The sequence below is a fragment of the Patella vulgata genome, chromosome 7 (genome assembly GCF_932274485.2).
Source record: "Patella vulgata chromosome 7, xgPatVulg1.2, whole genome shotgun sequence".
NCBI lineage: Eukaryota > Metazoa > Mollusca > Gastropoda > Patellidae > Patella > Patella vulgata.
In genome coordinates, this window is record NC_065885.2 from 38928381 (window position 1) to 38943520 (window position 15140).

General features: G+C 35.2%; 1 protein-coding gene across 3 annotated transcripts in view; it reads left to right on the forward strand.

Moving 5' to 3' along the window:
- Positions 1-15140, forward strand: part of LOC126828470 (polyamine-transporting ATPase 13A3) — an 82790-nt gene that overhangs the window by 60332 nt on the left and 7318 nt on the right. For all 3 annotated transcript variants that reach the window (XM_050558206.2, XM_050558204.2, XM_050558207.1), the window contains exon 30: positions 975-1160. In XM_050558206.2, coding sequence (XP_050414163.1) covers positions 975-1160 — 186 coding nt within the window. The remainder of the gene's footprint in view (positions 1-974; positions 1161-15140) is intronic.

The following is a 15140-nucleotide window of genomic DNA, read 5'->3' on the forward strand; positions in this document are numbered from 1 at the left end:
ATTCCGGCCTGCTATCCGAGACTAAAAGAGGAGTAACTCTTGGCAACAAAGATGACTTTGCTTCGGGAGTTTCATGTAAGTTTTCAGCCTTTAATTTTTTATTTGCAGACTGTTATCACAATGTTGTAGCTAGTTCTTGTTCACACAATTGCAGTTACATCCTAAAAATACCCTATAAAACTATGACAGTGATGTCGAGCCTAAGATTGTAGTGGTTGCTATGTATACTGTTCTTATGTGTTGTCAACCTGTCTTTCAGCTGCTATTTTTGACTCCCTCATTGTATTTTCAAGCGATTTCTTGTGACTAATGACTTATTATTAGGTAGATCATGCTAGTCAGACTTTGATCAAAGCGTGATTTAAAAAAATATCCACCTGATTAAGTAAAAATTGGTGAGTGAAGCTAGCCTACCAAAAAAAAAGAAAACAAATCTGTCCATACTGTCACTGCCAAGTTACGAATATAATTGGATACCTGAAAACGGTTATTATTCATTTATGACTGATTTTCTACTGTTTTATGTTTTTCAGAAATGTGCTTTCATAAAAGATGATGTTTGAAATTGGTGTGATAGTCATGTGTGCAGAATTTCTAGAAGATTTTTGCCAATAAAGATTTGAGTTGAGGAAGATCATTGAGCACAAAAATAGAAAAAATGGCACTGTAGTAATTATACGCTGTAATTTGCGTTGATAATTTAGAGGGGGTTTATTGTCCATTCACCAATCAGAATTGAGGAAATTTCTAATTTGTGCTACAATTAGTACATAGATTATATTTGATATTTTGTTCTGGATGCCCAATGGTCAGTGTATTTTCAAGAAAAGATTGCTCAGGTCTTTATGGCTATTGAAATTGATGGAGATCCCTCTTCTTTGAAATACCACCGCACAATAAGATGACATTCTAAATTACCTTCTTCTCTTTGTAATCATGATTTTTTTTTAGTCTATTTGTTTTTATTTTGTCAGATGTTCCTTATTGATAATGTATTAATTGTGAGAAAGTGTAAAGGAAGCTGTACTTGTTGTAAAGCATCAGATTATGACTATACCGTTATTGAGAAAGAAATAGAGGACGATCCAACATGGCCACCTCTAGATCCATCAGGACAGGGATTGGCGCAGTATTTACAGAGATTAGAAAGCATGAACCAGGTAACTAGAATCTGTTATATTTAAATTCAGAATTGGAGATACAACACCAATTGTTTATAGTTTATGCAGTACTGCAGTCATACTCGCATTGATTCATTGATTAGACCTAATCCCACTAAACACTCCTGCAGAATATTGCAGGAGAACTAATTGTGTGTCAGACAATCGGCACATGTAGAATCTTTTTGTCCCCTGCCTTTTGAAGAAAGAAGGGTACCATTAAAATGGGTTCGTCTGTCTGTCCGTCACACTTTTGGGACACAATAACTTTCCTTCTAATTGAGCTAGAATGTTCAAAACTTGGTCTAGGTGTTTATTAGGTGAATGTCTTGATGCAGTTCGAAGATGAGAATTTTTTTCTTAATGTAAGCCTAGATATTCAATTTGATTGGTTGATGCTTTTGGACACAATAACTTTAGTTCTAATTAGGTGAGAGTGATGAAATTTGGTGTATAGTTTCATTACACCAATACCTTGACTAAGTTCGATAATGAGCATTTTCTGCTCAAGGTAAGCAGAGCAATAAGCAATTTGTTTGGTCAAGACTGGAACACAAAAACCAGGGCTCACACTGGCTTTCAGTTTTTTTCCGCCAAAATGGATGATAATATTTATATATAAAAAAATGTTCATATTTTTTCTGCCAACTGGAATATTTTATCTTCCAAAAATGTGTGATAAAAAAGACATCTAACACTTTTATGTCTCAGCTAGGCTAATTATAAGACAATTACTGATATATACAATACAATATACAACAACTTTAAAAATATGTCTTTACATAATAGATTAGCAAAGTTTGGATTTAATAAGATCAGATTTTATTTTGGGTGAATTTAGTCTAGGCCAAAAAAAAAAGGGTTCTGTTTCCTGTAACAGATGGAAAATAGGGTAAGGTTGGTGCTGGTATGTAGGTTTTTTTTGGAGTGTTTTTTTTTTAATGTTACATTGTTAGATCTAGTAGATGTACCGTATATTCTGTGCGAAAATCTTCAATTTTATGTTAGGTTGAGTCGGCGCCGAGGAACATGAAGCATGAATAGATTGGTGGATGGAATTCTTGGATAATTGTTTAAAATGTATCAGTGGCTAGATTATGATTTAAATATTCTCTTAGGGGGCAAATGGACTTTTTAATCGTTCTTTGCTAAAAAAAAAAAAATAGCGCAGGGAGGCCATTTTGTTCAAGGGAAAGAACTTGCTAAAAAAAAAAAAATAGCGCAGGGAGGCCATTTTGTTCAAGGGAAAGAACTTGCGATGAAAACTTAAAAAATCATATTGTGCCATCGCACGATATAGGTCCGTAAAAAATTTATTCGTCTTGTTTTAAATACTAATCGATCAGATCTTATCCACCTGTTTGAAATATACGTTAGCTTGTTTTTGTCAAATTGCGTGCCGTTACTTATTAGAACGAAGGTTGTGAGGATTATGGCTTTTCGGGATGTGCAGTGTTAAATCTATATGAAACCCGTAGTCTCGATTTTCACCTCAGTTAGCAATCTCGCGTCAACAGTATGACAGTTCTTAATAATCCTTCGCTGTACAGTACTGGCTTATTCCGATCGTTAAATGCAGATTCAAAGAACGATGACATTTATATTCATTTATAACAACAAATAATAAAGCCATTTTCATGAATCCGGTAGGCTTAGAGTATTTTGAACGGTCACTCGTTGAACAAAAAAGTTTTTTATTTCCCTTGACACTAAAAAAAAAATTGAGTCTGCAGGTTTTGTAATGGGTCGGTCGGGTTACCGGAAACATAACATTTTTATTTTGGCCCTATTTGAACAACGTACTGAACAGTATATTTTCAGTATTCACACATCAAATCTCATCCAAGGATTGTCAATTTTCTATAAATTTATGTGTTACGTGTACAATAGGCCTATTGTTATTTTGAGGTACTGTAAAGGTATCAGATTCTAAATCCCTGATAGAATGATATAAATTTCACTTAATTTTGTAAGAGATGCCTACAACCCGTCGTTCACTTTTAGATCATTTTGGCGATAGTAATATGATACAAATGGCGAACTGTTTTCTCACTCAAGAATCGTCACTATTCAACTTGTTCTTATGTTTTCGACCGGTGGTGATAATATAATTATGAAATAATGATATACGATAGGCATGCTTGTATATTTTAAATGCCGTATATGAAGCCACTATATAAACGGAATTCAACTATCAAAATATTTATTTCTCTTCGAAAGAAACTGTCGACTGTGTTAAATCACTGAACACTCTGTAATTCATAATTTTATTATACCACACTACAATCTGAAACCGCATGGTCCATCATTAAAACTTATATCCTTCCCAACAAACCCCACAGTCATTTCCTGTTACAGACCATTCTGGAGCAATAAGCCAAACAGAAAGATGTCCCATGAATTACTTCACAGGTACACACTCCCCTTTTTTCTTTAAAGAAAAAAATTAAAGAATGTCATTACAGAAAGTAATACAAATAAATGGAAGCGAAACATCTGTTCACCCAGTGGATAGTCAAAATTAAAAGTAAACTTAGAAAAACAAAAACACATTAACACTAATTCAGTTTATCTCAAAACACTAGTCATTTTTATACGCCCACATTTTCATGTGGCCGTATATTGTCGTCGCCCCTGTCAGTCCGTCCGTTTGTGAACAGTCTACAGGTCAAATATAGGTTTATCACCCTAAGATCTCGGTTCCTTTCGATATTGGCATCTATCGGACCGTAACTTCATGGATTATGGCCCCTGATTGTACGAAAAATCACGTTTTTGTCTTGTGAACACTGTAGAGGTCACAATTTTTATCCGATTTTGTTGAAACTTGAAATGTTAGTTTATAACACAAAGATCTCGGTTCTTTTCAATATTTGCGCACATCGGACCGTAACTTCATGAATTATGGCCCCTTATTGTATGACAAATCGCGTTTTTAGCTTGTGGACCATATAGAGGTCATAATTTTTATCCAATTTAAAAAAACGTTTTATTATATCAGTATTAAACCCTAAGGACGGTTGAGATCGAATTTCGTGAAAATCGGCCCAAAACTGACAGACAAAATGGACGCCGTTCGTTCTCAAATAGCGTAAAAATATGGTATATCAAGGTTGTGGACCCTATAGAGGTCACAATTTTTATCCGATTTTGTTGAAACTTGAAATGTAAGTTTATAACCCAAAGATCTCGGTTCCTTTGGATATTCGCACATATCGGACCGTAACTTCCTGAATTATAGCCCCTGATTGTACGAAAAATCACGTTTTTAGCTTGTGGACCCTATAGAGGTCATAATTTTTATCCGATTTAAAAAAACGTATTATTATATCACCGTTACACCCTAAGGACGACTGAGTTCGAATTTCGTGAAAATTGGCCCAAAACTGACAGACAAAATGGCCGTCCCTTGTTCTCAAATAGCGTAAAAATATGGTATATCAAGGTTGTGGACCCTATAGAGGACACAATTTTTATCCGATTTTGTTGAAACTCGAAATGTAAGTTTATAACTCAAAGATCTTGGTTCCTTTTGATATTTGCGCATATCGAATTGTAATTTCCTGAATTATGGCCCTTGATTGTAGGAAAAATCACTTTCGTTTAGCTTGTTTTCTATCCATCTCTCGAAAATGTGGGCGTATACTGCCTGGCAGCCGCTGGTCATAGAATCTATTCAAAACTGCCACGTTGAAGAATGTTTATAAGGGATTTATTGGATGCGCCATGTTTTGTAAGACAGTCCGATAATTGATGGCAAGCTTCAACCCAAATTATTTAGAAATGTCTCCATTACTTAACATTTTTTCATTGACAAGTTTGGTTGAATGTATATTCTCGAACAAGGATTTATTGTCCATAAATATTTCGATTCGAAGTCTATTCTGTTTCACACCATACAAAATTTCACTGTACAGACATTCTAAGAAATAAGCAGAGTCTATGACTTCTACCATGGATAGAGTTTTTGCAGCCAATGTACTTATCACAATAAGTACATTGTGTATTTTGTGTGATTTCCATCTAAGGGGGCAACATTTACCAAAAGAGTCAATAAGGAATATGATGTATCCAGCAGCACTTGATACTCTGTCACATAAATTCGCGTATGATGCATCTCAATACACACCAAGTTAAGCATTAGTTAAGTCAATTTGTGGAAACTTGATTGATACATCATCATATCAAATTTTCTTCATGAGTTATTGGTGCGAAGAAGATCTTGAACTTTTGGATCTTTAACGGTTATGCTTAATTCAAGTGCATCGAAACTTGCATCAGGGCGCATTTGGTTGGTAACCCACAGTATCTGTCCAACAGCACTACGCAACTGTGTCAGTTCATTTTGATTAAGCGATTCAGATTTCTGAGAAGTATGATTTGGCGAAACAACAATAGGTATGAGTTCTTCTACATAAGACGACTGACTAACGACATTTGAGTCCAATCTGTGATTAACTTGTAAACCTATGTAACTAAATTCCTCATCTGCCCTTTTACCTATTTTAAAACTGTTCTGTAATTTATCCATGACAGCCCAAAGTCTATCTCACTTTGTTTACATTTTAAATTGATCAGTTCATTGCAAACTCTTAAGATGCCACTTTCGAGACACATCATTGAGTCCATATAGACACTTTTTATTGTTGTCACCACTGTCCGTCTGCCCACAATTGTTTGTGGACACTCTGTAGGTCACAATGTTTATCCGATTTCAACGAAACTTGAAATATATAGAGGTCACAATTTTATTCCGATTTTTTTAAAAAAACGTTTAAATATATCACTGTTACACCCTAATGATGGTTAATTTCGAATTTTGTGAAAATCTGACCAAAACTGATGGACAAAGGTCCCGCCCCATGTATGCAAATAGTGTAAACATCTGGTATATCCAGGTTATGCACCCTTGATTGAACAAAAAATCACGTTTTTGGCTTGTGGTCCCTTTAGAGATCACAATTTTTATCCGATATAAAAAAGAAAGTGTGAATATATCACCGTTACACACTAAGATCTCCATATCTTGGCCTTGAAGAAAGGCAGCTTTAATATCTATTGTATTACATTTCCAAGAAAACGATGAATCTAGAGACAGAAATATATGTTAAGTTTCTTTACTAGCTATGGGTGAATCTGACTGAATAAATTCTTGTTATTCAAAGCCTCTGGCTACCAGTCTTGCCTTTACACCTCTTTTTCCCCTCAATTTCTTTTTCTGTTATCACCCATCTAGTAGTCAAATAAGGTTGTCCACAATATTCAATTTCATCAAACACGTCAAAATCTTTTGCTAACTTCACATCATATTCATCATGCCATGAAGGGGGTACAAACACAACATTACTGTCTGCTTGGTTATGATCAGCATCAGTGACAGTAGGATCATTGGTACTATTGATAGTGTCAAGTTTTGTCCACTGAGTAACACCATCATCAAAATTTACTGCTTCAATGGAACTGTCACTTAAATGTGCAACATTAAACCAATGTTTATATTTTGCAGTGCTTTTACCAGCTCTACTTACTATTCTGGCTTCTATCCGTTTTCCATCTTTTGATGTTTAATTGTATCCTCCATTTTAAGTGATTCTGGAAGATTTATATGTTTTGTCTCTGAAAATCTATATTATGTTTACTTCCATTTATTCCTGCACCAATTTCTGGTTTTCTATTGTTTGTTAGAGATGTTTGATTTGACGTGGGGATGAGGGTGTTTGTAGAGGGTTGTTCTATGTCAGTGTCTCTGTTTTGAAATTCCTCGTCGACTCTAATTACTTGATATGGTGGTATGCGGACATAAACACTGCCATGTCTGATAAATACAATTTTATGATCTTGACCTAAAACACGACCAGGTCCTTTCCATTCATTGTTAGATTCCACATGGTCTTATTTGATGACGAGGTGCACGACGAATACGTTCTGATGACTCTGATTCAATGAATGGTTTTCGTGTTGAATGTAAGGCATTCAGATGCTTATAAAATACTGTGCTGGAGGCTTGTTTACACAAACGGATGGTAAATTGGGGTTTCTACCAAAGACTAATTGGTACGCCACGGGCTATAACCATGTACCATCTGCAAAGAATTTTTAGATTTTATCGCCCAAACCAATGTTTCTGACAAAACTTTAGTTACATTATCATCAATAATAGAATGATTCCTCTCATATATCCCATTTTGCCACGGACTCATTCCCGCAGAATTCCAGACTGCTACATTGAGATTCTCTGCCATATCCCTGTATAATTCATTTGAAAATTCACTGCCATTGTCAGTAACAAATTTATTTGGTGGACCCATTTCACTTCCAATCCACAATCTCATTACTTTATCAATAATTGTTGATGGGAGTTTATTCTTTATAATCGCAGCTAAACTAAATCTTGTCACTATATCTATCAGATGAAGGAAATCCACACCTGAGCGCCATTCTTTCAAGTCCATTGTCACTATATCATTGAATTCTGTTGTTAATGGCAAGGAGACAACAGGTCTGGGTGGAGTCTTTTTAAAACGTTTACAAATATCACAACTATTTGTAAAATTTTCGATAATTTTGGCAGTTTCAGAACTTTTATCACCAGCTTCATTTAACAAAGCTTTAAGTGTCTTGCTTGATAGGTGGGCAAATTGTTTATGTAATTTTACTAATGCCTTTTCTTTATCCCCCTCAATCAGATTATTTATATTAAACAAAACTTTAGTTGTTTCTGTCGGCATATTTGTATTACAAATCGGGATACTGTAGTGGCCACCTGACATGCACTGTAAATCTACATTTTGTCCAAATATAGTTGCCTGATCTCTCCCTACATCTAAGACAACATCAGCTTTCTTAATTGTTGGTTTTCCAAGCAATAATGGTATATCGTAATCAACCACATCTGCAGATATAGGACATAACATAACGGCGATTCACAGGGAAATGTCACTTTTCCTTTGGACTTGAAACACCGACCACTACCAAATTTAAAGGCAGTATTACTGTCGGTTCTCTCAACAGTTTTTAATAGTTCAAGACCCAAAGTTTCTAGATAGTAGTTCATACATGTTTCTCCTGCAACTGTTGAGTTACAAGCGCTATCTAATATGGCTGAATTAAATGTCTCATTCAATAAAACCGGCATTTCCTCATTATGACTTCCTGTATGACCTGAAATTTCTGCCTCTTATCGCATATACATGTACCCCTTTCTCTTTTTCAATGTTTTCATAAGAATGGGGGCAATTTTTGGCAAAGTGCAAAATTGATTCACATATATGACACATTTCATAGGTAAACTATTTTCATCTACTAGATTTATCTGTCTGTTTGGGGGGGGGGGGGGGGGGCGGCAACACATTAAAATTTCATGTATTTGAATCATAGCCTCTTCTTGAATAAGTTTGATAGTTGGGTCTGTTCATGCCAAAACTTCTCGTATTAAAGGCTCAATACCACTCTTGTTATAACTGAATAATATGTCCCAATCTTTATTCTGGTCAACAAATTGTACTATTATACAATATTCCAATTAATTGATGATACAAATTTTATCTTAACACACCTTATTTAAAAATTTTGAAAACTTCAACATAATGGTTTGAAACGTCTAACGTAAACCTTTTCAATTGAAACTTCGATTTAAAAATAATTTCGAACCCTCTGGACAAGTAAAATAGGTTTGTAATGGATAATTTAAACAACAGGTAGGACACTTAAACATCTAGTACTTAGACAGAGATATTATTTATTTTCTGGGGCTTTCAAGCCAGCAAGAGTGTTATTGTCCCTTTAACAGCATTTAGGGTTCTTGAATAACTTTGTCCACGACTATTGGATCTCAATCTATTTTCAAGTTGAAATCTTCCTTGATTATTCCAGCGCGTAACATATTTTTTTCTTGTTGCTCTTCCACCCAAAAATTTGATGTTGGTTCAAACTTGATGTTTCAAGTGCTAGAAATGGGATATTGTGGAATTGATTGTTGTCCCCAAAATTTCCTTAATGCCACTGCAGTCTGTCTGAATAATTTGTCTTTCTGTTCTAAATTAACCCCAGTTAAAACTAACTGTCAATCTTTATGGGATAAACAGGCACTATCTAATAATTTAAAGGCCAACACAGAATTTGGTAACTCCATACCATATTTCTTTGTCAAATTATATAATTTTCCATAGTTTCGCTGCTTCGTCTATATTTGTTAAAATTCACAAACTTGTCAGGTTTCCGTCAATTTATCTTTCTTGTATATTGTGTCCATAAATGTTATTAAAGTTTCTAGTCCATCATCACTATTTAAAGATACATTATGGGAGATTCGATAACGAGTTGGCAGTTCTCACTATAATAGTTAAAAACTAGATAATGTAAAGGCAATTTGCTCAAAATTTCATTCAAATTGATCCACTATGAACCGAGAACAAAGCGATTGAATTTCCACCCAGTCTTGATCATCATTACTAAAGTCAGTAAGATTAACAGGATAGTCTCGATTATCCATTTCATCGTTAAATCGCGAAGGAAAGTTATGCAGTAAATCGGCTTACAATCCACTAAAGATCGCAGGCTAGCAATGCCATCTAGAGTTGATTATGGTCTGGATAGGTTAATTAGTGTCTAATTAATAATTTAGATAACATTTCAGGCCTAAAGAAAGACCTACAATAGACAGATTTAGCTCTTGCATAATGTATGTTTAATTTTTCAACTCCTAATTCACAGAAAACTTTGTTTAGAATAGTTCCTTCACTTTCTGGAAGAGACAGTGCCACCACAGAGCCTTGCTTCCTTTTGCTCAAGGTTGTCACTGACTGCCAAACTTTAATTTCATCTAGCCAACTTCCATAAGGAATTTTCTCTGAGAAAGGTGGAGGTTTCAAGTTTTTGGTATTTCCATTACTAGCAGTAGAACTAGAAGTCATTTCTTTTTTTTTTAATTGTCACTATATTTTCAATATGTCCATCAACCACGCTCTGCTACCATGTTATATCATTGTAATTCATAATTTTATTATACCACACTACAATCTGAAACCACATGGTAGAGTAGTTCACAGCTCAATAATTTGTCCTTATAAAAACTGAACCACTATTCTGCCTGTCTACATCATCAAGGAAATTTTCTTGAGTGAGCAAAGGTTAATCCCGCGCACGTGGAGTCGGAGATCGCAGCAAATATATGTCACAAATAGCTTTTAAACAAACAAGTATTGGTATATAAAGCCTAGTAAAAATACACCCATTACGCGCTTCGACTTTCGTGGTTATTTTATAGCGAACGTGAACAAAAATTTCGATTGCACTTGTTGATTTAATTTTTGATTTGGGCGATTTAGGCAATTTGGGTACAGAGCTAGCTGTAATGGCTTCGTTTCTTTTCTAACTCATGAGCGTGGCAAGATAAACTCATTACAACACGTGCCGCTCTCGTGAGTTTAGGAAACAAATATTTGCTAGCTCTAAATACGCAGAACTATTTTTAGAGTATCTTATTTAATTATTTTGTAGAATTCTTTCCTCAAACTTTATTCAGCAATGTGTTCTTGTTTCATTACAAACATCATACGGCACAATATATTTATTTATCTAGGGGACAAAAAATAAAGTTAGTGTTAAAGGACAATATGGGTGTCAGTCATTATTACATATGTGATAGAACTAGTTAAATACATTCCAAATATAATTTTAACACAGAGATCATTGCTACGGGAGATGTGTAACAAGCATGTGAAGAAACAGGAAGTGACGCCAAACATGACAAACACAAGTTGTCCTTCTATATAACAGACTGAAGTAACGAGCGGTAACAGACAAACGATCGAATTTCAATTCACTGATAATTCCATTGAAGTTGAAATGTTATTATATGGGACGGTTAGAGGGTATCTCACAATTCAAAAATAGAATTGGCTGTCACTAGATAAGGGACACGAGAAAAATAGAAAAATCCTGTGCATTCCCCTGTTTTTATTCATTCTGTACTTAATAAAAACATGGTAATGCGCAGACTTTTTCTAATTTGTTCATTATCTTTTATCTACTGACAGTCAATTCTTTTTTTCAATTGTCAGATATCCTCTCATCGTCTCATATAACAACTTTTCATAGGCTTTATATATATCATTGGCAAATATATCAATTAACTAATCATTAACCCAAGACTGATTAGTATTACTCATTGACACGATCCGGATTATCAGCCAGTTAATTAATTTATAGTATCCCGCCATTATTGACACTCAATAATTGTTAATTCAGGATAAATACGATGAGCATTTTAAGAATTTTTTCTGATAGATCTCAAAAAGAATAGCCAGTACCACCCAAATTTATCGCCAAAATCAAATTTTAATCGCCACTTTCATATTTTTATTGCAAATTGCGACTTTGGCCAGTGACGGTATGAGCCCTGACAATAACTCTCCTTCAAATTGCGGTAGAATGTTCAAACTTGGTGTCGGTGTTGATAAGGTGCATTCCTTTATGGAGTTTGAAGATGAGTATTTCCTGCTTAGGGTAAGCAGAGATAAACTATTTGATTAGTTGATGCTTTGGGACACAATAAGCTTAGTTCGAATTAAGTGAGAGTGATGAAACTTGGTGTATAGTTCCATGGCATCAATACCTTGATTGTGTGATTATGAGACCATTTTCGGCTCAGTCTAAGCAAAGTGATAAGCAATTTGTTTGGTTGAGACTTTGGAGCTCGACAACATTTATTCCAATTGTGTGATAGTGGTGAAACTTTGTGTATAGTTTCATTACATCAATACCTTAAGTTTGATGTTGAGCATTTTATGCTTAGGCAAAATAGAGACTTCAATCTGATTGGTAGAGACTATTTAGGTAGAATGTTCAGAATTGGTGTAGGTGTGAATGCCTTGACATAGTTTGTTCATGCACATTTTCCACTAAGGCTAAGCAGAGATGAGCAATTCGATTGGTTGTGACTTTGGAATATGATAATTTTGGTTCTAATTGGGTGAGAGCAATGAAAAGTTTGAGTATAGTTTCATTATTATATCAATACACTGACTAAATTCGATGAAGAGAATTTTCTGCTTAGGCTAAGTAGCGATAAGCAATTTGATTAGACAAGACTTTGGAACATAACAACTCTGCTTTTAATTGAGGTATAGATGTTAATTACACCAATGTCTTGACTGAGTTCAATGATTACTATTTCCCATTAAAGCTAAGCAGAGTTTAGCAATTTCTTTGGTCGGTGCTTTGGGACAAGATAACTTTGATGCTACCAGTTACTTCAAAACTTGAGTTTGATAGTGAACATTTTATGCTTAGACTAAGCATAGATAATCAGTTTGATTACTCGATAACTCAATACTTTTAAATGTGCAATTAATTAATATGTGTCATCTGTTTATTTTGGAATTTCGGCAGGGGATATCAGCCTCACTGTTGGCTTGTTTTTCATGTGTTGAACCTTACAGCAGACGAACAATAATTTCACCATCTTTTAATACATTTAATTAACTGTCCAAAGTTGGGCACATCTAACAGTCGTAGAGACTTTGAAATTTTCAGGGGATGTTAAGTGGGGCTAGTCATGATCTCACACCAAATTTCAGCCGAATCAATCAATATCTGTTTATTTTACCGACCTTTTAGCTTCTAACGAGATATGAGTTTATCTGTTCAGTGCCATTTTCTTTTTTGACTATTTAGACTCCAATAACAAGATACTAAGATGGATTCCGACACAGTGTGCTTCCTGCCTAACGCTACAGTTCGTAATAATAATAATAATTTTAATTTTTGAGCTAAGCCACCATTTTTTATAAACAACAGTTTGGGATCTGAAACTAAATCTGAAAACACTCATTTTTTGAACATGAATATATATTTATCACCCCATTCCATACAAAGAAAAAACTCCTTCTAAATTTGGGTTCAAACATGCATGCAAATTGCACAAGGGACAATTATTTTGTATAAAATTTTCGCATTGTGGACGGGAATATACTGAATAATAATAAAGATTGTCTATTTGTATTTCTACTTTTTATCGAAAAAAAAAAACAAAACAATAGAAACTCGACATTCTCTCCATGTTCCTGAAGCAACGACCGCTAGTTTTACAACATCTAGTCGTTGCTTCAATACTCAACAATTCCCTAATTTTTGCGCTCGTTGTGTTAACATGTGACTAATTAGCATTGTCCAATCAGAGGTCGTGGCACAGGACACACTTTAAACAAATATGGCGGCCTCCATAGAAAAAGAAATAGACAAGTTTACAGCCTTTGTTGATAACCATGATTTCCAGCAACCTTGACATTGAATGAACCTTGAACTTTGCAACTCGATTGTCACATGTAGACATTTTAGCTAGAAGCGTGAGACTTGATAATCGTAACCATATTTTTAATGAAGGAATCTGATAGGATCACAAGCTGGACTTGTACCCAATCAAAATTAGTGCTAAAATATGCGGGGTATTACGTGAAGGGCTTGATAAGATGTACGTAGTTAAGGCGAGATCAAGCCTTCTATTGAAGATGCATTCTCTCCTGATAGTAATACTGTAGATAATAGTGTAGAAACCAATTTGACCATAAGAAAATCTTCGGGGAAAACCTATCACAGTCCAAGCCAAGATTATGGCCTTTTAAAACAGTTACAGAGTGAAGGTCGTAAGTCAAGGTCAAATGTCCAAAAACTGCCTTTGAATAGTTCGAGTTTAGTTTTCCGTAACATGACCCTGACCCACCACTTTGACCCAGTTATCTTTTCTGAAGGGCGTCGTCTCTGCTTTTACCGCGAACATTGATTTTGATAATACAGCAAGATATAGGGCCAGTTCAAAGCCCCCGAGATCGGTGAGAAGTTTGAAGTCACGGTCAAAGTAGAGGTCACGGTTGGTTAGCGTTGATAACTGGAGGTAACCATGACCTTTCATATTACCCACGCCTATAGCCTTCCTTTTCGAACACGGGCCCTTGGCGTTTGACCGTTTTTTTACCAAGCAGTGTGTGTCAGGACCAAGGCAAACGTTGATGGTCCAAGCCAAGATGATGGCCTTTTAAAATGGTTACGGAGTGAAGGTCGTAAGTCAAGGTCAAATGTCCCAAAACTGCCTTTGAAAAGTTTGAGTTCACTTTTCTGTAACATGACCTTGACCCACTACTTCGACCCAATCATCTTTTATCAAGGGCATCTTCTCTGCTTTCACTCCAGACATTAACCTCGAATATACAGCAAGAAGCCAGGGCTCTATGTAGCCAGGATTTGGTGAGTGTTGTATAAATATATGGCGAGCGGAACGAGTCCCAAAAAATTTTGGGAGGGGGGCGTGGTCTTTTATGAAAATTAAACCCTTCTTGGTGTATTTTCAGAGCATCTGCTGCCTTTTGTATTTGGTTCAATGCAAATCAAATTTCCATTTATATATTCAAATTTTACCAAATTCACTTAATTTTCATCAATGATACAGGGATCTAAAAACTTTTTGACACCACCCAACCGAGCATAAAATTGTCCCGCCGCGCTCTGTTTCTCTGGATAGATAAGTTGAGGACCTTTCGGTATTTGTTGTTTTGTTGGGTTTTTTTCAAATATTACTTTATTACTTTGAGATTAAAAATTAAAACGATTCTTAAAACGGTGTTTGTGTTTTATTTGAGTACAACAATTTATGACAACAGGTAGATATTGATAATTAAAACACGTTGTATGATTTGACTTGTTTGTAAAGTTGTAGTACGTGTCTCACAAATATTATTATTATTACGGTGGAGTGAGAATCAGGTCAGGCAGAAACTGAGAAAGCTCTCATCGTCCTCCTAGTCCTACTCTCGGGCCGTAGCAAATCCACGGTCAACACAGGTAAGAAATAAAATAAGAAACATCGTGAAAATTTGTAGGCACGTGTTGGACAATCAAACCTTTAACCACAGAGTAAACTCTGTGCCTTTAACATTGGAGTGCTGTAAATTGGTCTGGGTGACCTATTTACGGCAAATAAACATA